Source organism: Mangifera indica, chromosome 8, assembly GCF_011075055.1.
Source record: "Mangifera indica cultivar Alphonso chromosome 8, CATAS_Mindica_2.1, whole genome shotgun sequence".
In the NCBI taxonomy this organism is placed as follows: domain Eukaryota; kingdom Viridiplantae; phylum Streptophyta; class Magnoliopsida; order Sapindales; family Anacardiaceae; genus Mangifera; species Mangifera indica.
This window is the reverse complement of record NC_058144.1, coordinates 10332911-10358103: the sequence shown is the minus strand read 5'-3', so window position 1 is coordinate 10358103 and position 25193 is coordinate 10332911. Positions and strand designations below refer to the sequence as shown.

The following is a 25193-nucleotide window of genomic DNA, read 5'->3' as shown; positions in this document are numbered from 1 at the left end:
AATGGGACAGAATATTTGAAGCTTTTTTAATACAACTTTAATTTAAAATCTCCTTGCTGTATTATCAGTGACATGTGGATCATTTTAGTTTGTTCTTCCCGTCCATGTGACCATGTTTAAACTAATCTTTTTTTTTTAATTAAATTAATCCACATTTTCTGATGAAAAATTCTAGGTCATAATTTGAGTTGTCATGAGAAGTTGGCAGTTGTCTGTCTTCTACATTGCATTGATTAGATGAATTTAAAAGAAAGTAAAGCTGTAATATAGAATCAAGGATGATTATTTTCATGAAGAATTCTAAATGATAAGCTTTGGAAGAGTTTGTATTATGTAACTTAATATGACAATTATCTAGTTTAATCAAATGACTAGGATTTAAAAGGAACAATAATATTTAACCAAATATCTATTTATTATATTTTTATTAAAATAATAGAGTTGTGTATAGACAAAGGCCATGTTACCAGGCCCAGTGACCCACCAAAGGCAGCGGCCGGCCAAGACAGACAGGCACAGACAGACTCATTATAAGAAAATGATAAATAATAATAATAATACAAATTTTTTTATTAAATAAAAAAGTGCCACACGTTGGCGCTGGGGCCCGGCTAATGACCCTTCAAGTATTTTAGATTTTTGTACGAAATTACATGTATTTTAAAAAAAGTACTATAAGTGATATGTCGTATAAATTTGTATATTATATTAAATTTTTTTATAAACATATTTTTTATATTTACTGTATTATACGTATATAATTCACTTACTGATCTCGTTCTTATTTTTATTAAATATAAATTAGCATTTAGTTATTCCTTTTATACGAGTGTAAATTATCTACACACATATTTTATCAGTTACTATATTTTTATCTATATATTAAGATACGATTTTTTTATATATTAAAATACGAATTATCTAAATGTTCAACAATGTGATTGCCTTTATGAATACAAAGTTTTACACGTACCAAACATGAGTTATTTGCATGCATAGAGTACAAGTTCTCTTTGTGATTCCTAACAAGAGGTGATACCTTCACACTTAGAAATGACGTTTTTCTGGCACCATGAGTTATGTTTTACGCCTCGATGACATTGGTTTTTGTTTATACATTGTAAGTCAACATTGATGCAACGGTGGTTGTGACCAACTTGTTGAAAGGGTGGGTGTTTCTAGAGCACCAACAAAAAATTCAATGAGGCATGCTCGTTGCACTCATGTATTTCTCTTCCAAGATGGTGAGCGTGGAAGCTGAGATGGAAGCCTTTTTGGTCCGTCCTCTAGTTGCCATTCTTGACCACCAGACTTCAGAGATTTATTAATTTAGATGTAATATTTTATTGAATTTTTAGTTTCTAAATTGTATAATTGGTTGGGCCCGTTTTATTTACTACGAAGTTTACGTGCACAAAGAGAGAAATTCATTTATTTATTATTTTCCATTTATAATATTTCTTATTTTAATTAAATTTCTCTTAAATCCCTATTCTGTTTCCTACAAACAAGATATTTATTTTTTATATTATAAAATCATATTTTATGATAAAATTGTAATTTTAGCTTATCGTGCGCCCCTCCGCACCACTTTGAGGACCAAAATTTGAAAAACCATAAAAACAAATAATTACCGAAAAGTCAACCATTTTTTCATTTTTCACACATACGCCCCACTAACTTCGCCGCCGGGGTGCACGTTAGCCCAACGGTACACTTTAACCGAAAATAAAAATTCATATCAGGCTCTTCTCTTCCGGAATTACGTTGACGGAGAGTCACGTGAATCTTGACAGCCCACCGTGCCCTTGGTGGAGGGCTTGACGGAGGCAGGCACCGCGGCGTACCTAGACGAGAAATCACAGGCGATAAAATTTCCATCCATCTGCCCCGAGCCGTCGTCGAAATTCAAAGCGTAACTCAAAGGATCGTATTGGTATTTCGATTGCCTAGTCGGACCGGTCCAGTTCTTCCGAAAGGTACGGATGAAAGTCTTCCATCTCGGACCGGCGACGAGCTCGGACCATTCGCGAACCCGCTTCCAAGCGCGAAGATACCCAGGGTCTTCCACCGGAGTTTTATTTTCGCCGGTGCTAATTCGCTCCCACCAGATTGAATCACCAGTGGAGGAACGTTTGGAACCGAAACATGGAAGGCAGAAACAGCATCGACGTCTGGAGAAGGCAGCTTCATGGAGATCGTCATCGTTGTTGTTGATGGGGTTTTCAGGGATTTCGTGAGACGTGGAGACCATTTTGGAAAAGGAGAAAAGCCCCCCCGAAAGCAGTCGCAATAGAACTCTCACCTTCCTCACCGGAGGGGGAGAGAGTCCTATGCAGGGTAGGGGGTTGGGGGAGCTTTGGTTTGGATGTGAAGTCAAATGATCAAGGAGAAAATGAAGGATGGGCCATGTAACAAAAAAATCGAGGGATTAAATAGTTAACGTAAACGGGGAATTGGCGGTTGCCAGTTGTAGTGCGTTCCTCTGAACTGTATTTGTAACAGCTCAGCTCTTTGATATTATGTTATGACTTTCTTATTATATAAAGGCCAAATCACTTTGTCCCACCCAATGTTTATTGTATTCTCAAATCAATACCCATTAAATATTGAAAACATAAACACCTATCTATAAACAATTAAAACTAACAGAACTAGTTAACATTAGCCATTTCTCCTATAAATTTATAAAACTAATAATTTTCTTTTGAATTAAACTTTGAAATACTATATTTTTTCTCTAAGATTTTTTTCCTTTCACTCTCCCTTTTTCGACATCATCACTAGACAGTTCTTTCTCTCTCCCTTCTTTTTCCCTTTTTCCAACCCCTATTCCTCATCTTTGTCAACATTATCTATTTCTCCCCCAATTTTCTTTTGAATTAAATTTTAAGATATTATATTTTTCTCTCTCAAATTTTTTCCTTTTCACCCTCCTCTCTTTTTGACACCATCACTAGGTAGTTCTCTCTCCCTCCCCTTTTTTCCCCTTTTCCAATGTCTTCTCCTCATCTTAATTCGATGACAAAAATAAAGAGAAGGCACTAAAAAGGGGAGGGAAAGAGAACTACTTGTTTATAGCACTAGAAAAAATGAAGGGTGAAAAGATAAAAACCTTAAGAAGAAAATATAATATTTCAAAGTTTAATCGTAAAAAAATTATTAATTTTTTAAATCTAAAGAGAAAATAAATAATATTTTATTCTTTTTAATATTAAATAACGATTTTACGTCTAAAACTTAATTGATACAATTAATTTTAATTGTTTACATATAAATATTTAAATTTTTCATAATTAAAGAATACTAATTTAAAATAAAATGAACTTTAATCTTACATAAATTTGGATGAGAAGTGATATTTTAATACCTCAAATTTTGTTATCACGATTAAGGTACCTTTGCATTACAGGATGAGAAGGCATTGGTGGGTGATGATGACGATGAGAACATATCCATATTGTATTACTATCATCATCTTAATCAACAATATTTATATAATTATGTCTGTTACCAACTAAAATATATATTTATTAAAAAGAATATAATAAATTTTGGCACACAGAATGGAAAGAGTCCTCCATTCTTTCTTTTTTATTTGTATAAGCTTTGTGTAATTGTTAGGGGCATTTCGTATGCAGTAATTAAAGACTCTAACATAAACTATATAATAAAATATTTTAATGATTTTTTTATTATTAATTATAATTCTACGCTAAACATAACAAAAATTATCTAGATAATCTTAACTTTGTTATAATTTTATCATTATTTATTAATTTTTTAGAATTAAAATATATTTACTTTCAATTAATATAATAAATAATATAAAAAATATTTTAAAAAATTATATGTACCTACTTTGAGAATATAAATATGTACACACTTATATTTGTTTTATATGATTAAATGATTTTAAATAAAAGATAAAATAACACTCAATCATATGATAATATATATAAATATGTACACAATTATGTACCCAAAATAGGTATACATAATATTACTCAATTATTTAATCTATTAATTTTTATCAAATATTATAATAATAATTTATATCTAATAATATTAAAGATAATTTTTTAATTTCAATAACAATTTTTTAAATTAATTTTATTAGTCTATTTTTGTAAAAAAATCTTTCATTTTTTAGTAATTAAACCTTATTAAATCCAAGTCACCTTCTTAACATGGGTTTATCAGGAATTAAGTTCATATTAACTGGACTGCAGAATTTAACCATTAGATGAGTTGTTGCACATTGGGGTTTAAGCTTTTATTTTTGAGCTTCTTGCGCATCTTATCAATTGCTCCCTTCCATATATTTTGTTTGAAAAATCTTTCATTTCTAGTTGTCACAAACACCCTTCTTCAAGGGATAGCTGCCGTTTTCCTTATTTGAGCAGTAAGATTCCCTGGCTAAATTTATCTTTGACAATACACAAGAATCTACAAAGGAAGCCACATTAATTCTACTGCAAAGTTGGCGTTGCCTACATTCTCTTCGTTTCTAATCTAAAAGATAATGCATTATACATAACTTCTGCTACAAACAAGCAAACTTAAGTGTCAAGATACATCAATCCTAATACTATTACTACAAGCAAAGGTAACATAACATTCCTTGTGATAGAGTCACGTCAAACTTCCCATCTTCATCTAGTAGCAGAGACATGAAGTTAAAGATCTTCATGTGCCATCTAATTTATAAAATATGTCGTAATAGACTATGAATAGCCATGGGAATAACCCATGTAATTCAGTCGCGGTCGAATATTATGGTGGCTATTGGTGGGATCACCATAGTCAACAGCCTTTATCACCACAGCTTCACGTCGTCCATTCTGTTCTTGAACTGCCCCAAAAACTATCTCGTTTGTCTCACAGCTTTTCTCATAGTAAGTCTGTGGACTAGGTGAAAAATGGCGATGATGATGCTGTTGCTGGTTCTGTATCTGCTGCTGTTGCTGGTGGTGGTAATAATCACCATCCCAACTGTTGTTGTAAGCTCGGGTTTGCTTGGTGTAATGTTTTTTCTCCAAATCCTTATTCATATATGGATAGTTCTTTAGTGTAGGGCTTCTTGTTTCTATTGATGGTGGTTCATCTTCATCTGGAATGACAAAGCTTTCTTGCATGGGCCATCCATTTGAGGGTACATTCCGTTGCTGGTACTGATGCTGGTATTGATGCTGGTACTGATAGTGGGTGGGCTTTCTCCTTAAGCCTGAAAATAATCCCCCAAAAATTTCAGCTACCGATGACCCGGTGTTGAGGAGAAGTCTCCCAATTGAACCAAAAAAACCATCGTCTGATTTGTCAATATCATTTTCAGTAGGAATTAAGGGTGACCTGGCAGATTTAGGAGGCCTTTGATATGGCGCCACTGGTGGACCTCTTTTTAATGAGTTTCTTGAATCCTACCAAGCAAAAATTCACAATTGAAACTTTCCTAGACAGTATCGTGCAGAAATATGGAAAGGGACGATTCAAGGAGTTTCTATCATAATATCAGTAAAAGGAAATAATCAAGGACAGAGAGCTTACATTTTGTGACGAAAACATAGCTCGGACCCTACGCTGCAGCAATGCTAGCATGTAACCAAAGAATGCAGCAGCAACAAGCATAAATATTCCTGCAATGTTCAAAGAAATAATTTATAAATCTTTGAGGTCTCGAAACAAGAATGATGAGATTGAAAATCAAATGGACGTACCTAAATTGTAACTACCATCATAATGATAGGAACAATCATCATCATGGAGTTGTATCTCTCTAATTGCCTGGTTTCCTCTGTCTATAACCAACAGAGAGCAGGTGCTTCCAATGTAAACCAAATCAAACTCATCTGAAAATTTCGCATCTTCACTAGGACCATCCACATGGCCTCCTCCACGACCCCATTTTCCTCCAGCTATAGTTGTAACCCCTGCATAAAGAAATTAAATTCATGAGTTATTGAAAGAATAATTGATATTGTCCGGACAGGGACTATAGCACAAAAGAAATTTAAAACAAAGATAATTCACACTTCAATCACAGGAATGCAGCAAATACACAAGGATTTACCTGTATCACTAATCTTCCTGATAGCCATATTCATTGTATCTGCAACGTATATATTTCCTCTGTCATCGACAGTAAGCCCTTTTGGGTGGTTCAATCTCGCCTCTCTAGGTTTCCCATCCACATGCCCATAGTACCCTTCAGGTGACCCGGCAACTAGCCTTGGTCTGCTATCTGCAGTTCATCATTGATAATGTATAGAAAACTTCTACCAAAATATTAGTTCAGCAAAGAAATACATTTCAATAGAAGAATTCAAATGAAAGGAATCCAAGGACATGAAACCTATCTTGATATTCAAGAAAAAGAAAATTTTAAAGTCTCACTTATTTTGCCGCCTCTATTATTTATCATCTAATCTTTGGAAAAGCAAAAGTAGAACTGGGTATCCTTACTCAAATTAACAAGGAGTTAAGCTTAGAAGCTCAAAAAAGTACTTAAATTTCAACAAGTACGCAAAAGCATAAGATTTTGTCTAAAAAAGATAAAGCAATAAGAGAAAAAACACATGAGTAAACAAGGAGTCACTGGCATATGAAATTAGTCTCTAATATTTGTTTAAATACAAAAAGTGAAAGAGTAAATCTCCAAAAAGATGAACTGGGTAGGCAGAAACAAGACTAAAAGGTCTCTTGTACTTAAAAAAGGTGGAGACTTCTGCTTAACAAAAGCTTATAAAACCTATAATAACTTCTTTTATTTGTGGCTCTGGAATCTTTCTTTATGATTTCCCAAGCACAAAGCAAAACACAATAATCATAACCACAAACTCTGCAAACCAATAAAACAAAATCAAACTTACACTTAGACAATGGAGTGGAGATCTTGTAAATGTTACTGTTTTCACTATCCAAAACAAGAAGTTCCCCACTCGGTGACACCTCAACTGAGTAAGGCTCGATTCCAAACTTGCTTCCATCAAACAATGTCTCCACTGTATATCCACCCTCAAATTTCATCCTTGAACTGCTAGACACAGCTGAAAATTTAATCCCATTAGCCTCAATGATGCAAAAAAAAAAAACCTTTGGAGAAATTAAAAACGAAGCACAACTTAAAAGAATGCGAGTTTAATGAAAGATCTGTACCTCTACCAGTTTTTGCAGGAGCTTTTAGTGACCACAGCCATTTCACAAGAGCAGAGACCGCATCAGTGACAACCCCACTTACAATTTCTGCAAACATACTCAGCCATTAAGATAACAAATTTTATAAGTTGATTTGAAAAATGAAACAAAAATGTGAAATGTATAAGGTAGTGTATAAGCTAGAACTTACTTGCAGGTGGTGTTGAAGCCGAAACTGAAGAGAACCCACAAAAAAGAAACTGTGAAATGAAAACAAAAGCAAGGAACTTTCTCACCATTGTTGAGTTGGGATTAGTCTGTTGAACATGAGAGAAGAAGATATGCTGAAAGGTGAAAGTTTTGAGCTCAGCATTTTATATATACTAGTTAAGGAGGAGACCGCAGAGATTGTATACCGCTTTACTTTTTCTTCTTTTTTACATTTAATCTGTAGAACTTAAAACCTTTTTGTGAGAAAGAGAGAGTGAAAGAGACAAAGACAGAGTACTAAGTGTGGCGATTAAGCTTAACAGTAGAACCAGATTCGTTCAACAAAACAAAGTAAAAGAGAGAGAATTTGAATGTTCATTGTCAGAGAGAATCATACGCTTGTCTAAGTTCTCTACCATTTTTGTTCCGAGTTTATTTTTAGAAAATTTATATATGATAATGACCGTGAAAATCATTCCTATTGTATAAATATAGGCCAAAGGACTAATTTCCACTCAAAGTTAGCTGATTTTCAAGTTTTTATCTTTTAATTATGAAAGTCATATTTATCTATCTATAAACGATTAAAATTAATAAAACTTTAATCCTTTAAAATTTAATCTTTTTTCTCCTTTAAACTTTAAAAATTAATAATTCCTCCTTATGCCAAATTTTAAAAAATAACATTTTTCTTCTTAAAGTTTAGTTTTTAATTTTTGGTTACATCTCCGACCCCATCATCAACAGTCTGTCCCTCTCGACGCTTCCTTTTCCTTTGGTAGTATCTCTCTCGTCACCTCCCCTCCTCTGACTAGTTATTCAAGCAGGGGAGAAAAAGTTTTTCATCTTTCCCAATAAAGACAAAAGATCTCATCTTCGTTTATAAGAAGAAGATGAGATCAACGATAATCTCATCTTCATCTTAAAAGACGATTTATTTTTCCAAATGAATGATGCATGACTATCGAAGGGAGAAGAAATGTTGAGGCAGGCCATCAAAAGAAGAGGAACCGGAGAGAGAGAGAAATCACCAGAGATGACACTAGAGGATATTGAAGTTGAACTCTAAAAAGAGAAAAATGATTTTTTAGAACTTGGTTTAGAGAAAAAAATTGTTATTTTTTAGAGTTTAAGGGGGGGAAGAGATAAAATTTTAGTTTATTTTCAATATTATAGTTAAAAATAACAATTTTACCTTTAAAATTAACGAACTTAACAATATACAGATAAATAAATGAGATTTTCAAAATAAAAGAATGAAAAGTTGAGAAAACAACATTCTTTAGGTGGGAATTAGTTCTTTAGCCTATAAATATATAAACAGGGGTCTTGTAAAAAACAATTCAATTCAAAGCATCCATCAGGGATGTTCAATTTTAATAGTAATGAGTTTTGGAGCTTGTGTTGTCTGTGGGACTAGAAAGAGATTAAGACAATGAAAACCACATATAAAAGTGTTAGTGGGTCGAATCGGATCAAGTCAGCTCAAACCAATCTTGATGTGGTACATTGAGCCTGTATGCTCGGTCAGATTGACCAAAACACAAGGGTCAGGACATGACAAAAGCCCATAGAGTCATATCCTGATGCGCCTTTAATAGGTTAGTATCTATGTTTTTGTTTGTCAATTTACTAAATTATAATTTTTTAAATTTTTTATACATAATTTAAGTAAAAAACATGTACTATATAAGTAATGACACAAGAATTTAAGATTTTATATTTCATGAAATACTTATGCAATTAAAGAAAAAAATATTAAAAATTATGAAAAAATATATAAAATTAATATAAAATTAATATTACAAGTAACCTACAAATTGACTCATATTTATAAGGCTAGATACAAATTTTAAAAATTATTATCCATATAACTCAACCCACACCTGGCTTGACCGGCTCGGTTGCCACCTCTACTTATTTTCAAACTTATAATATCTAAATTTATAACGAATATTATAAAAAGTTAATATTATATATACAAAAAAATTTTATTAATTTATCTATACAAACTGATATAACAATATATGATTAAATAATTTTGACATTAGAGATTAGTGATTCCTCAAGAGTTAATTTTTTTCAATTACTGTTAAAGGTAAAATCGTCATTTAGTAAAAAAAATTTTAAAAACTAAAAATTTATCACATTTTCCTCCAAAGTTTAAAAATCTAACAATATTCCCCATCCCCCACCTAAGGTTTGAAAAGTGACAAATTCCCTCGAGGGTTTCAATCTCTTCCTCTTTAGCGAACAATGACTTCTCGACCATCGATATTCTCCCTCCCGATCAACTTATCTCTCTCTTGGTCTCTTTGTCGTTCTCCCCTGCCATTATTGTCTCTGACGAGATGAAGCAAAGTGTCGAACTTAGATTTTCTTCGAAGTTCGACACTCTTGTCACGAGAACCACGACGATCGGAAAAGAAGATGGAGAACCAAAGCCAACCAAAACCACGATGATTGGAAACGGTGAAGAAGAATCAAAGTCGATGTTCAACGAAGATAGATCGACACTCTCTGATTCTTCGTCTTCTTAACTTTGGCTCAGTTCTTGGCCAGAAACAAAGATAGATCATCGACCAAAATAGAGAGAGACGCTAGGAAGGAGAGAGAACACTGTCGTCGCCATGTCTAGTGGTCAATAGTGGTGATTGGAAAACTCTAAGAGGAAACGGTTACTTTTAAAACTTTGAAGTGGTGAAATTATTATGCTTTTAAACTTAGAGGGAGAAATATGATAAATTTTTAGTTTTTAAAATCTTTTTACTAGATGATAATTTTAACTCTAATAATAATTGAAAAAATTAACAGATGAATGAGTATTTAAGTTTTTTTAAATTAATGGATTAAAATTAAGAAAACACTAATATTTGGGTAAGAATAAATCCTTTGGCCATTAAAAAAAACGATAAACAATTATATTATTCAATCACATAGTATTTCCTCAATTTTTACAAACAATTCAAATGAAGATAATGTAACATCCCTCCCTAGAAATATTATCCACCGAAAGAGAAATATTATGAATTAATAACCAAAGCGTCTATATTTTTTTCTTTTAAAATATTTTAAAATGAACGCATCACTAAAAGTATTTAGAAATTTTTCTAAGAAAACTGAAAATCTGGAAGTGAATAAAAGATATATATACTCATATGAAACTCATCTGAAAACATGGAGTAATCATATACAACTGTACAATCATCTCAATAACGTCAAAAGTCAACAAGAACATGCGACTGTATGCATGTAATATAAATCAGAGATAACCTGCTCCAATCGGATATATCTTTGCTGACCTGACCCTGCCTTGCAGCTACCTCGATCACCTGTATCTGCAATCATGAAAGAAAAGGAAGTGAGAGATAAAAACACTAAATAAGGGAAAAGAATTAAGTAAACTATCTCATTTTCTGTTCTAACTCACTTTTGAGACTCAACCTTATTCATAACCTCCATAAGAAATCGAGGGGATAATCTAGTTTATTCTTTATTATTTGAGTCATATTTTATCCCATCTGATATCTATTTGATATATTTTGGAAGTTGACTATAGAGACTTTACACTTTTCTAAGTTTGAGCTCTTTTTCTTTCTCTCACTACACTATTTTTGGATCTAAATTTAGCTATACTATGAGCATGCTCTACTGCGAGTGGACCTTACTAGGAGTCTATGTTTTAATATAGACGTGTCTTACTGCGGGCGGTATAGTGTAAAGTGCCCCCTCATAGTTCATAACATCCATGTATGTCTTATATCTTACTAGTCTTGCTTCCATCTAAATCTATTCATAACTCACCAGTCATGCTCTTAGAACAACCCCTGAATCTTGAGCCCCAAATTCCTTTTCTTGTTTTTCTTTCTTTTCTTCTTCTTTTCTTTTTCTTTTCTTTTTCTCTCTTTTCTTTCCTTTCCTTTCCTTTCCTTTCCTTTCTTTTCTTTCTTTCTTCCTTTCCTTTTTTTCCTTCTTTTCTTTCTTTCCAAAACTGTGAATACTGTTTATTAGACAAGGCAACCTTCTTTTTCATACAATTTAACAGTCTAAACGGTTTCTAATTCATACAAGCTATATATCGTTAAAAAGAGAATTCAAAGAGCTTTCCAACAAGCTATAATAGCACTCATAATTCATTAAATAAGATAGCCACAACGTGAGATGAAATCAGTGGCAAAAAACTGTCTTCTCTGTTTATTTGGTAAAATAGTCTTTTTGGTTCATACAATATTTAACAGTCCAAATGATCTCTAATTCATACAAGTTATATATCACTGAAAAGAGGATTCAAAGAGCTTTCCAACAAGCTATAATAGAACTTATGATTCATCAGATAACACAGCCAAAACGTGGGATGAAGTCAATGGCAAAAAACTGTCTTCATTGTTTATTTGGTAAGACAGTTTTTTTGTTCATGCCATTTAATAGTCCAAATATCTCTAATTCGTACAAGTTATGTATCACTGAAAAGATAATTCAAAGAGCTTTCTAACAAGATATAATAACACTCATAATTCATTAGATAAGACAATCAAAACATGAGACGAAATCAATGGTAAAATTGTAAATATTATCCAACTCTCTGTCATGAATAAAATCACACACATAAGTATCTCAAATGGCAAAACAACATTTTTCAACTTCAAAATCATCATTTATAACATAGATCAAAAGAACCAAAAACATAAAATATGAAATATATCAAAGATAATACCCCTTACCTTATTTCAAGCCAATCTTTGCAAGTTGACTCTCTCCTCCTTGTTTTGCTTCCTTTATTACCAAAATCACCTTAAATCAACACCAACCATACTAATATATTTATATAACATGCATCCAATATATATATGCATAGGTAAAGGGAAAAGAAATAGATCTTTTGGTTACCAAGGCTTTCAAAGTGCTTCCTCTTATTTTCCTTCCTTATTTATCTTCCAAAACTCTTCTAAATCACCCACTTTTCTTCAAAAACACAACAAAAACAAAAAGAAGCCTGCCTTCTTATGGAAAAGACGGAAAAAGATCGAAAAAGAGGCTTAAAAATGTTTCTTTTTGTCTTTTCTCTCTTGAGATATGGATATATATCCATATATATGTATATACAACTTTATTTTTTTTGTTTTGTCCATATTATATATATATATAAAATTGAAAATATCTCAAAACATGGTTAAAAGATATAAATACCCCTGAAACGTACCTGAGGATATTACAAATAAACTCAATAATTCAGTATTGCTAAAACTTTCTCTCCTCTTATTAAAAAATAATTACAAACTTTATATAACAGTTCTAAAATTACAAACTATTGGATAAGCTGGGAATTAGCAAACACTGCTTTACCTAATAGCCATTATGAGAAACTTATGATCTTCCATATACAATATGATAGTTAAAAAGAAACAATTGAATCCACAACTATGCTCGAACTTAAACAAGGTAAATCATCCCAACCTCGAGAGTCGATGCCCGGGGAATTCCTAGAGCATAAGTCGGTCCCCGGGAGTTTCTTCTCAGGAAATCATACCCCAAATTTATCACAAGTTTCTTCATCAGACTTGATCCTGACTTTGCTTTAACATAGCAATGTCCTAGTATGAATGCCATTCCTGCCTCCCTCGCGTCCATCAGTTCCTGCAGCTCCTCTTGTGCGCCCAGATCAATTTGTGGACACTCTGGCACGAGAAACGTTACTCTTTTTGTTGCTTTCTCAGTGTGTTTTAGCTCCCTCATCTCGGAACAGCCTACAATTTCAGAAACATCGTCATCATCTTCACACATTTTTACACTGTCTAAATTTGAGGAAGTAGTCCCAACAACAGTCATTTTTTCTTCAGTTTCCAGATATTCTATTCCTAGATTGCTTTCTCGCCTCTCTGACCGAATAAATTCTGCAATGCTACAAATAAGGTCCTTCTCAAACTCCAAGTCATCCTTCTGGACATCACGGTACCCATATCGTGCTATGCATCTATACAGCCGGTACTCCTTTGGACCAACTCTTCCCACTAAGAACCTTTCATCAGGTCTGACATGCGGCACCGGAACTGATTTGATGCAGAGAAAGACTACAACCTGGTGGAAAGCTGGAAGGTTAGTGACAAAGTGAGAGAAAATAGCTGGGATTCCAGAAACTAACTCAGTGTGTATAAGGCCAATCCCTCGAACCCTAACAATTCCAAGACTAGGACCTAAACTCAGAAGCCAGTTGATGGAGACCTTATTTTGAACATCGAATTCATATTTCTTGAGTGTTCCATAGTGCCAAATGTACATAACAATTAAGAAGATCAATGAGAGGGCAACGGGAACCCAAGCCCCTTCGAGGAACTTAATGAGAGATGCTGAGAAGTAGAGTGCTTCGATGGAGCCAAAGAAGAATATAAAGCAGACAGCCAGGAAGATACTTTTGTGCCAGCATAGAACAATAACTAGAGACATCAGGCAGGTGGTCACCAGCATTACAGTTATAACAGCCAAACCTGTTTATAGATGCAGTGAGATTAAACATTAAGATCATTAATAAATCTCTTCATGCATTATGTATTTGTTTAAACAACTGGTTAAAATCCATCATTAACAATGATTAAAGAGCTGAAAATAAACATCTTGTATATTATGCAGTCTTTATATGTTCCAGAGACATAAAATTTGTTACTAGAAAATTTGTTTGTATGTGTAGGTGCAAGCAGACGGGGTTTGATGATGACAGTACCTGATGCATTCCCCATGTGTTTTGTGTCTCTAAAACCAACAGTAACAGCCAAGCATAAAAACATTAAAGTCCAGTTGATCTCCGGAATGTAAATCTGGCCATGTATTTTGGAAGATGTGTGGATAATTCTGACCTTGGGGAAACAACCCAAAGCGGAGCATTGCTTGATTATTGAGAAAGTTCCAGTGATGATGGCTTGACTTCCCACAACTGCTGCAAGAATGGCTATAGCCAGAACAGGCCATCTTATTTTCTCTGAAGAAGAAGAATAATTTTGCTTTGGTTTAGCACAAACCGTGAAATTTAAATTGATTATTTATCATCTAAGAAAGCAGTTAAAACCTACCAGGTACAGATACATAGAATCCGATCCAGTAATAACTCTTAATAGAATGATGCTTGGAAAGATAAGCTGCTTGGCCCATATATGCTAAGATTAAAGATGGGTAAACCACAAACGTGAAAGCAATCTGCATGAGGATTTTATAGTTAGTGGAATTGCTATATATCATCAAGGCATCTTCTGTGAAATAATTCTTTATTTGATTTATCATTATCAGTGAGGAATATAAACACACCCCAGTTTTACTTAAGCATGATGCATGGAAGTCAACTTCTGGTATCTCTCGATACATTTGAAGGATTAGTTATTCTAATAAACCTAATCTACTATCTTCATTGGTAACAGTTGTTATATAGCAGTATCAATAACTCCACTTCTGCAATTATGATTAGGCTATGCAAATCATCAAAACTGACTATTTAGGCAGCTGACCGTGTTTTTAATTCTGTTCCTCAACCTGGTTTTACTCAAGCTAACAATATGCTTATGCAACTAAGTTCAGTATTTTTCGTTATATATTAGACAAATGTAAATTTATACTGGAATTTACAAAGATGATTATGCTTTTAATTTTTTAGAGCAGATTTAGGATGAACAAAGGATCTACATGAATAAACAAATCGATCACCTTAATTGACAACTGTGAGAAGTGCCCAAGATCAGCAAACATAGCTTCTGAACCTGAAATTTAGAAAAATGATTTGTTTAAGAGTAGATATAAAAGGTGTATTACATCAATGTTGAGCAGATAGTTCACTTGAAATGCCCTTTGTACCTGTTATACACAACAGAATCCCACCCAAGGACATCCAACCTCCCTTCTGAGTCTTCTTCAAAAATTTGTACATATAATGTGGGGAGAGTGCCTCGTATACATGGGGATTCCAGTAGAAAATGTTGTAGACACCGATTGCACTGATGCATAGAAGCCATGTAATCACAACAGGGGCAAATAAAAATCCCACTCGATGAGTCCCATAATGTTGAAGGGCAAACAGAAACACCAGTATTGCACAAGCAACAGGGACTTCAACATCTGCAGTATCAACAAACTCGTATGGAAATAGAATACCAAGCACAAAATTAATAACACAAGCTTTCTGCTTCTCTAAAACTAATAAACATTTAAGATTTTCATCAAGGAATAGAAACAGATGAGCGTAGAACTTCTTCTACACATAGCAGATCTTCACACACATATGCACAAACACATACATATATACACTGCTATGGACATAAACCTGTTACGTGAAAACATAAATGGCTTACGTTTATGTGATGCTTGTTTTAACAAAAAACATATGTTACCATTTATCAGTTTATAGTGTTTGGTTCGATCCTGGGGGTTTATTTTACAAAAAACATTCTGATCCGGCTAACATCTACTTTCTAGACAGAAACAAAAGTAAAATCTGTGACAATACCAGGAAACTGTGCTCCCATTAATCTTGAGCCATATATTGCAGGTGGACTTTCCACGAACTGCCAAATTTTAAGATATAAAATGAATTTGGCAATATCTTGTTGAACAATTTTACTAGTATTAATGTAATAACTATTCGATCAAGTGTATTTTAAGCTCGTTTCCTCATACAAAGACATTATAGTGTTAAAGGTAATATTTTGTAATGAAGAAGAACCTCTTCGAGCACAATGAATTCTGCTTTGCAAACTCTTTCAAGTGTATCAGGACCAAGGAATGGCCTACTGAAGAGCAGATACGTTAACAGGCATATTAGAAGGTAAACATAAATTTCCTCAAAAGTGAATTAAAACACACAAGCTAGAGGGAACATGCAATTGAAATATCTTAACATAATAGGGTTGTTTGTTGGTTTTAATCAGAGATAATTTGATTATATCTAAAATCTTAAGTGATTATGCAATGTTTGTTACACCATGACATGATAGTCAGTGGAAAACTTGTTCCTTACAAACACAACGGAATTGGCAAATATGCATGTAGGATCAAATTCCAATAAGTCAAAGACACAAAAGATCAAATCCCACTAATAAAAGGATAATTAGGTGCTCCAAAACAAGTTGATTATACACAGGAATCGTGTGACAATTAAAAATTCTGTTGATCATCTAGAATTGGTATCTGAGTGACAACAGCAAACAAAGAACGATAATGAATTCCCTTTAATATTTCAATCACTACCATCCCCTGGACATTTACAAATCGGCCAGAGCTCGGTTATTTAAATTTATGTATGTCATGGGTGACTTCAAGTCATCCCTCTAAAATAAGTCAAAAAGTCCAGTACCTAATGATTCCAATTAAATAAATGAACTAACTGAAGCATATAATGCTAAAAGATTATATATTTTATTCAGATTTCAGAACCTTACCCAAATTAAAAACCATTTTTTTCTCCACCTCATAAAGAAAACTTAACTTTAACAAAGATAAAACTTTTTGGACTCAACTTTCTAATTTATTCAATAAAACTTCTTTTCAAAGCCACATGGTGATGACTGGAATCTTACTTTATTATAACCTGGCAACTATAACTTGACCTTCCACATCATAATTAATAGTATTATAAACTTGAGGGTGATTTGAGTCTTGATTAAAGTAAAGTTTATTATTAATTATATGAGTAGGGACCCCAAAAAAATGCCTGCCTCCACTATTTGGTATTATCTGATTGTCCACTAATTACGTCTAGATGTTACAAAAAGATGAAGCACAAGATTTGCAAATTGCAAACATCAATATCCGAATGTATATCAGCAAATATGATATCTAGATACATCCCAAATCTGTTCCCTTTGCAGCGTATAAAGGATAGAGATGCTAAAGAAATTAACTTCAAGATTATCCAAGCAATCTGCTGAATCAGCCCCACAAAGTTGGTTTCACTTAAATCATTTTTTCATGCTATATTTCCCAGTTGCCAAATCAACCTAAGAAATTTGTTTTTCAACCTTACTTTCATTTAAAGATGGGTGATTTTCTGAAATATTGAGAAGGTGTTTATACCCCTCAAAAATGAAAATTTACTCTTGGAATGAAAGAACAAACAATTGATAGAAACACATTGGCTCAAGATGAGAAACTTACATTGGTGTTGTTCCTTTGACATGGAAAGTTCCAAGCCGGATACAGCAGAGAAAACTGCACATAGAACCAGAACAAAAACAATTCCCAGCAACTAAAAGACCAAATATTCGTCTGAAGTCCAAAAACAAATAATAATAAAAGATCAATACCAGAAATTGCAGGTGTAAGAACCCCATCTCCAATGACCATACAAGTTCCAATCAAAGCCAAAATAAGCAACACTTTTTGCAATAACTTATGCTTCTCCAAAGTGGATTTCAAGCGAGACCCAGCAAGGCTCTTATTATTTGAAAAGATCACGTCTTTATTGTACTCTGATAACTCTTCATCTGCCAACTGACAATTGGGCAAGGAACCAACTCTGGCATGCCTACACAGCAATGAATAAAGAGCAAATGTGCCACCTTCACCGTTATCATCAGCTCTAAGCACAATAAACACGTATTTCACCAGTGGTATCAATGTTAAAGTCCAAAACACAAAAGATAACACCCCATAAATCTCCTCATTAGTCTCTGAATGTTGTATATCCTCAGCAAAAGCGCTTTTGTAAACATATAAAGGAGAAGTACTTAAATCCCCATACACAACACCTAAACTCTGAAACGCCAAAGTTAACACTGTCTTCCATGAATCTTTCTGCAAGAACATGAATTTACCAAAAAAAGAAAAAACTGTGAGTTAGAAGATGATTAAACCAACAAATAAAAAAGATTGTTGCCACATGTCATACCTTGACTGGATTATTACTGATGACACCTTCAAGATCCATCACTGACTACCACTGAATCACTGACAATCCATTTCTGAAGCAACTTGAAGCTTAAAACAGACAGCCCAAATAGCTTATCACCCTCCCCACTTGAAGCTTAAGACGGACAACCCAAACAGCTTATCACCCTCCCCACTTCAATTCAAGCAAGTGGAAAAAAAATTCTGGAATGAGAAAGGCTAGTTTCATTTTAATAAAAGAGAATACACAAAGTAGTTAAAGAGTCAAGACCCACCAATGTAGACAAATAAATAACAAACACGAAACACAATAAATGAAAATAGAGAATAGTTTTGGACTTGCAGCTATATAGAATATAGAAATATATAATCCTACTACCAAATATGAAAGAGAGAGAAAGAGGGCAACTTTGCGTTGTATGTGAAATATGAGTTTTGTGTTCTCTTTTTTATAATTATTCTTTCTTTATTACACAATCGTTTTGAGGTTATCTTCTCCACTTGGGTATGATTTTGGCTTATTCACTTTGAAAGTGAATAAATAACAAAGTTTTTTTGTTTTCGAGTGGAAAAGTGCTTTGTGATCGAGGCATGCACTAGCTGAAAAAATCTTTTATCATCAGACAGACCTAACACACACCACTCAAAACTCTAAAAAAACTTCTCTTTGTGTTTCTGCTTCATCAATCTCACAAATCCTCGTTGGTTTCAAACAGCTGTCTCCGTAGCTCAGCATGAGTTTGACCCTGAGTTTCTCTTTTTTCTTTTCATCATTATGAAAAACACCAAACGCCGTTAAAATGTTTCAGTTTTCTGTTGAAGAGAGGACCTCCAGACGCCAGTGAAACATATTTTAAGGAAACATTTTATGTGTGTTTTTCTCATTTAAAATGAAATTGTTAGTAACATGGATACATATAAATATCTGCAGGTATAATTCAGTGTATTGTTGGTATATGGGGATATCAATTTCAGTCCGGATTTAAAATTTTTGACCATCTTCGATTCAAAAAAGGAATTCTTTGACAGAAACAATCAAAAGATAGAGACAAGGTAAAAAATATTTTCGTAATTGAAGACAAGAGGCTTCACCCCGATCTTGTTTCTATTCCTATTCTTGTTTTTATTCTTTTATACTAAATTATATATTTATAATTTTATATTATTTATATTTTTATTATATATATTAAAATAATTAATATATAATATTTATGATATTTAAAATTATGGTTTGATTTTAATTTTAATTAATTTTATTATTTAAACAATCACCTTTGTCTCTGTAATAAAGATAGATAAGAAACAGTGATCTATAACCCCTACCGGATATAGACGGACCGACCCTCCAAGTTGGGACCCCTACTTGTATGACAAAGTTTTATGTTGACACGACCACACAAGACATTTGGGTGGTCCAGATGATGAGAGAAAAAGCGAAGAATTAAATGATATTAATAAGCGGTGGTTTCAAGATGATTTGACCCAAAAATGTAACCACCGATTTACACTTCAACATTATTATTGAGAGCTCATTAATTAAATAATTTTAATCAATATTTTTTAAATTAAATCAATCATTAAATAAATAATTTTATTAATTTATAATTTAATCAATTTAATTTAAAATTGATTAATTTAATTTATTATTAAATTATAATAAATTTTTTAAATAATATTATATTAATCAATAAATTTTATTTAAAAATTTACAAAACAATAAAATTAATTAGAATACTTAGATGTATAATAAATAGAATATATCGTTTTTGGCACTTAAAATAATAATTTAGAAAAATTTTAAACTATTTTATATTTTAAATTAAATCAAATTAAATTGAAAAAATATAATATAATTTAGTTTGATATGAATTATAGGTTAAATCTATTAAAAATAATTTATTTTCAAATATTTTCTACCTAATAAATAATGTTAAATTATAGTTTTCAACATATAAAATAAACGTTTCAAATAAGAATTAAATACAAATGAAAATGAAAAATAAATCTCTAATTTATTGTATTTTATTCAATTCTTTAGAAATATAACTATTATTTTTAAAACTATTGAAAACTATATTAAAATTTTAAAAATACCCTAAAACTTTTTTCAAATTTTCAAGTCTTTTAAAAAAAATCATTAATACCTCTAAATTTTAAAAAATTACACAAATACCCTTAAACATACGATTATAAATTATTGACACTCGTATTTACATTTGAATTGATTTTTTTTATTTTTAATTAAAATTAATATAAATTTGGATTACAAAAAATATTTAATAACATTTTTAGAACAAAGTGTTATTTACCCTAAAGAAGAGTTTTTCTATCTTCTCAATAATTTAATAAAAATTTAACAATTTTTTTAATAAATTTAATATATGAGTGAAAAAAATGATTTTTTTTAAATATAAAAAGTAAGAATATATTATTTCATCAAACTTACGGTGGAAAATAGTCATTTTGCCTTTATTTAATTTATAAAAATATGGTTTACGGTTTGACTTAAAAATCGTTCAAATCATAATTTAATTTGTAAACTTTTTTTAATTTATCAATTCAAATCAAGTCATTTTATAAACTAAACTAAATTATAATTTTTGAATAATTCAATTCAATTTTACTATTTAATTTGAATTATAATGAAAGGTCGAATGACAAATTTCCGCTTGAAGAAAAAAATTCTTTCACATTTTAAATTTAAAAATATCATCCATCAATCCATTTTGTTAAATTTTGTTAATTAAATTTAGTAAATTTTTGATAAAGTGAGCAAAAAAAATAAAATAAATTTCATTTTTACTGAACTAAATAATGATTACCCAACAAATTTATAACATTTTTATGTCGACGAGGCTGGATTCTTGTTTTGGTGGCCGATGACTATTCCTTAACAAATCTGCCACTGTATTGACAATCGTTTACTTTCCTGCAAGAGGGAACTCTCGTACTTTCCCGCGGCAAAGATTCTATCAACCCAACCCTCAGCTCTATTCATAAAGATGATATTTTATTATTAAAATTAAAATATTACCTTAAAATAAATTATTTAAAAAATTATAAATAAAATTTTTTTATTAAAAATAAAAAAAAAATGAATTTATTATTTTATTTAAAAATTTTTTAATATAATATTTTTTTTTTATATTATATATTAATTAAAAATAAAATTTTTTATTCTAAAAAATTAATAAATTAAAAATATAACTATAAAAGATAAATTATTTATATTATTTAAGATAAAATTATTATTTATATTATTTACTATATTTTATTGATTTTTTTTTATTATTATTATTGGACAAACACCACCACTAGCAAAGCAACCCACTGAAGCCCAGGGCGGTATTGCCACACAAACCAAGAGATCCCTTCCCTCCGTCCGACTCCACCTAAAAGGAAAAGCTCAACTGTGATTATTTCATAGGTTCGTCAATCTTATGATATCTTGAGAGTTGCCTTCCTGCATCTGGCGGTGGAGTGATTCTTTTGTCATCAATGATACTAGTGGAGGAGGTCAAACCTCGTGTTCGGAATCTCTTCAATATTGGGAAAGTGGAAAAGATTATAGTATGTAAATAACTTCTTAAAGGTAATAAAGTAATCTATTTGGTCTATAATAAAAACTTAAAACAAACCTAAATTATATATATTTGAAATTAATTTAAATTTTAAATAATAATAATAATAATAATATATTATATTAAATAATTTTTAATTAAAAATAAAATAATATTCTAATATATAATAAATTAGTTTAGTATTTATTTTATGCAAACGTATCCCATTTATTATTGGATCAGCACCCTCTCTTATCCAATCCTCCACAGCAAGTAAAGAATCTCCATCAACATGATAGATCTATACGTCATCATCATCATCTTTCAAAGAGTGGCCTAGAAAATTTCAGAAACATAACGAATGGACCCGCAACTTTGTTGTAATTTGGTAAGATGACGAGTATATATTTATAATAAATAAAAAATTTAAACACCTATTTAAGTTTTAATCTATTAAAATATATTCATAAATTTTTTATTAAAATTAAGGGTAAAATTATTATTTTATCAATAATATTAAAATAATTAAAATTATATTTCTTTTTTCTTCTTTAGTTTAGAAAAGTAAAATTTTTTTCTTTGATTAAGTTTTAAAAAATTTGCTTTTTTCTTTTTAAAATACTAGCCCTGAAACCTATCACTTTCTTTGATGAATAATAGACTAATGATAGAGGAATAAGACAAGATCATTTAAAAGATGATTTCTGGATAACGATCGTCATCTAACGATGACGACAGTCATCCAAATCTAGATGACAATGTCGTCTAGATCTGGATGATAAATGTCATTTAGATTTAGACAACACTTTGTTATTTAGATTTTTAGATGATACTTATCGTCTAATAATATATTATGTCGATCGTTGGTGGTCAGAGGGAGGGATAAAAAAAAACTTGAAGATTTGAGAGGACGGCAAGGGAAGTCACTTTTTAAAGTTTAAGTATAAGAATTTATATTAAATTTTAAAATTTAGAGAGAAAATAAAATAATTTTTTTAATATTATTATTAAATAATAATTTTAATTATATATTTAATATTATTTAAAAATAAATAAATATTTAAATTTTTACTCTGCTATGAATATATTATTTTGATTGAGAAAAAACTACTTTGCCCAACATATTATTAGCCAAGGACCCACGGGATCCCATTTAGGTTATATCACCAACATTAGAATCTTACCAATCCTCTCACGTGCATTTCGCTTTATGATTAACCACATATTTAATTAACTTTTGAATTTGTCTCCCACTGTCAGATTCACCCACCTAATTTTTTTGGAAAAACAAATTCAGGCATAATTTTCTTCACAATTTAATGGGATTTAGATAAACAAAAAAAAAACGAAAAGGTCAAAAGACTTGTTTCGACACGCTATAGTAAAAATTTAAAGTCTTATTTTTTAATTTTTAAAAATTTAAATATTCATTAATGAAATAATTTCAATTAAAAATTTCAGTTATAATTAAAGATAAAATTGTTATTTAACAAAAAAAATTAAAAAGTTAAACTTTTATCATATTTTCTTTCTCAATTTGAAAATTTCATAATTCCCCCGCCGCCCCCTCCCCCCCAACCAAATTTTCCTTCAAAATTTGAAAAATAAGAATTTTCCTTAGAGTATTTTTCTCTTTTTTTTTGTAGACAATCAGTTGTCTCTGACCATTAATCATCCTCCCTCCCACTTTATCTCTCTCTGGGTCTCTCTCTTTTTCATCTTTGGTCATGGATTGACAAAAATCATCTAAAAATTTAGAAGATTTTTATCAAGATAATGATATCCAAATGAATCATTTGGATGATAATGAGTCTAGATGAAAATTATCTAGATTTCTAGACAATTTTCATCAATTTGTGGTTGAAGAGGAAAAGGAGAGATAAGATAGGAGGGCGGACGGCGATGACTAAAGAACGCTGGATCATCATCAAATAAAAGTGAAAAAAAATTCTAGGGGAAATTGTCATTTTTTATACTTTGGGTGGAATAATCTTTTGGCCGAAAAGGATCTACAAGGTTACTTGCGGACTAATTCAAAATTGGCTTAATTGAGCCTGCACTTATGCGGCCCAATTGATGCTTGGGATCCATAAGAAGGATCCGATGAATAATAATGAATAAAAAATATCAAATAATTTGTCAAGTCAACTTAAGGAAGAGCTTTTGCTTGCGAGTTCCTTCCAAGATCCTTCTTGCCCATTAAGTTGACTTTTGACTCCATACACCAAAGACTACGTTTTCCCTAACACAACCATAGATTTAGATGCTGAACTAGAGGAGTAAGGAAAGCAGAGTGAAAATGGAGATCAACAATAACAAAATTCTAATGAGAGAAAAGCTAGACTTCTTTGGAATAATCAAAGAAACCATCAAATTACCTTTCAGAATTCCCACCTTCATCATCTTTTTTCTCACTGCTCTCTTTCCTTTTTTCTGCTTCTTCCTTTTGCATGAGATAATTTTCCAGCACAACTTGATTCAAGCTCTCAAATTCATGTCCAACGATTCTCCTTGCTACGAATTTGATTTAACGTCGTGCTATTCCAGGTCAACCTTTCATGCCATCCGAGAATTGATTGGAAAAATTTCAGCAAAAAATCTCATTTCATTTCTCTCGTTCTTGGGTCTTGTTCATCTTGTCGACCTACTTAACACCATCATCACAGTTTCTACAGCTTCAGAGATTTACTTAAAAGATGAGAATGAATCAACGAGTTTGAAGGGCATAATCAGGAAAACGATAAACAAGGTGAGTTTCAAAGGCACATTGATCACATCCATCTGCGCTCTTCTATTAACTTCACTTACATTGATCGCTTGTTGACCTTGTCAATAAACTTCTACGCTTCAACACTTGTGTTCTTCAACATCATATACGGGTTACTGATCATTGTTTTTCTGGCAAAATCCATGGAGTGGACTGCGATATGGAATATGGGGCTGGTAATTTCGATCCTGGAGGAGAATAAACACGGCGATGTGGCGCTTGGAGTCTCTGCATATCTGAGTAGAGGCAGCAAAAGCGAGGACTTGTGCTACAGTTTATGTTCTCGGGTTGGAGTTTTGGGTTAAGAATTTGTGTATCTGTTTGGGTGGCGAAATGGAGGAAGCAAAAATGTGATTGAAGTCATTGCTGCACAAGTCTGTGTGAATTGTCTGTGGAATGTGATGAAGTGGGTGGCTTTTGTGATCTATTTCTATGACTGTAAAAAGAGATTTCTTGAGAAAAAATTTGATGGGCTGAGGGAAAAGCCTGAAGCTGAAATTGGGAAATTAGATGAAAAGTGTTTTATTAAGTATTTGTGTAACCGATTAGTAATAATAATTAATTTATGCATTCAGATGATGTTTTTTATTTATTTCTGGGCCTCTTTGCTAAAATAAAATTATGTACGGAGTGAAGTTCACATCAATTAAATTTAATATTTT

The 25193-nt window shown here is 31.7% G+C and overlaps 4 protein-coding genes across 6 annotated transcripts; 1 reads left to right on the top strand and 3 right to left on the bottom strand.

Annotated features, from left to right (window-relative positions):
- Positions 1-1762: 1762 nt before the first annotated feature.
- On the bottom strand, positions 1763-2254 carry LOC123223965. Its single transcript, XM_044647456.1, has one exon. It carries the CDS (start codon positions 2252-2254, stop codon positions 1763-1765), a length of 492 nt encoding a protein of 163 aa, XP_044503391.1.
- A 2196-nt stretch (positions 2255-4450) lies between these two features.
- Positions 4451-7719, bottom strand: LOC123222946. Its single transcript, XM_044645975.1, has 7 exons — positions 7346-7719; positions 7156-7242; positions 6870-7046; positions 6071-6241; positions 5718-5930; positions 5548-5636; positions 4451-5420 (listed from the first exon to the last, which is right to left on the bottom strand). Exons 1-7 carry the CDS (start codon positions 7431-7433, stop codon positions 4728-4730), a joined length of 1518 nt encoding a protein of 505 aa, XP_044501910.1. The 5' UTR covers positions 7434-7719; the 3' UTR covers positions 4451-4727.
- Positions 7720-12579: 4860 nt separating this feature from the next.
- Positions 12580-18846, bottom strand: LOC123224222 (potassium transporter 8-like). 3 transcript variants are annotated; one of them, XM_044647825.1, is made up of 8 exons: positions 18206-18846; positions 17622-18111; positions 17473-17526; positions 15178-15438; positions 15031-15083; positions 14406-14529; positions 14060-14314; positions 12580-13826 (listed from the first exon to the last, which is right to left on the bottom strand). In XM_044647825.1, exons 1-8 carry the CDS (start codon positions 18242-18244, stop codon positions 12775-12777), a joined length of 2328 nt encoding a protein of 775 aa, XP_044503760.1. In that variant the 5' UTR covers positions 18245-18846; the 3' UTR covers positions 12580-12774. The 3 variants fall into 3 exon arrangements, with proteins under 3 accessions (XP_044503760.1, XP_044503761.1, XP_044503762.1); XM_044647826.1 differs by lacking the exon at positions 18206-18846 and adding an exon at positions 15827-15884 and having other exon boundaries at positions 17622-17932; XM_044647827.1 differs by lacking the exon at positions 18206-18846 and having other exon boundaries at positions 17473-17563; positions 17622-17785.
- Positions 18847-23932: 5086 nt separating this feature from the next.
- On the top strand, positions 23933-24836 carry LOC123223964. The gene is made up of 2 exons (XM_044647455.1): positions 23933-24513; positions 24681-24836. The coding sequence occupies exons 1-2, from the start codon at positions 24064-24066 to the stop codon at positions 24834-24836; spliced, it is 606 nt and encodes a 201-aa protein (XP_044503390.1). The 5' UTR covers positions 23933-24063.
- The last annotated feature ends 357 nt before the right edge of the window (positions 24837-25193 follow it).

Bases quoted from the DNA above. Each gene is read 5' to 3' on its own strand.
- LOC123223965 (XM_044647456.1), bottom strand. From the start codon at position 2,254: ATGGTCTCCACGTCTCACGAAATCCCTGAAAACCCCATCAACAACAAC.
- LOC123222946 (XM_044645975.1), bottom strand. From the start codon at position 7,433: ATGGTGAGAAAGTTCCTTGCTTTTGTTTTCATTTCACAGTTTCTTTTT. The intron at 6,242-6,869 runs GTAAGTTTGATT...GATGAACTGCAG, and splicing joins CTCCACTCCATTGTCTAAGT to ATAGCAGACCAAGGCTAGTT. The intron at 5,421-5,547 runs GTAAGCTCTCTG...TTTGCTTGGTAG, and splicing joins CTATGTTTTCGTCACAAAAT to GATTCAAGAAACTCATTAAA.
- LOC123224222 (XM_044647825.1), bottom strand. From the start codon at position 18,244: ATGGATCTTGAAGGTGTCATCAGTAATAATCCAGTCAAG. The intron at 17,527-17,621 runs GTATTGATCTTT...TTCTATGTGCAG, and splicing joins TCTTACACCTGCAATTTCTG to TTTTCTCTGCTGTATCCGGC. The intron at 15,439-17,472 runs GTAAGTTTCTCA...TTGATACTGCAG, and splicing joins GTCAAAGGAACAACACCAAT to ATGTTGAAGTCCCTGTTGCT.
- LOC123223964 (XM_044647455.1), top strand. From the start codon at position 24,064: ATGGAGATCAACAATAACAAAATTCTAATGAGAGAAAAGCTAGACTTC. The intron at 24,514-24,680 runs GTGAGTTTCAAA...AAATCCATGGAG, and splicing joins TCAGGAAAACGATAAACAAG to TGGACTGCGATATGGAATAT.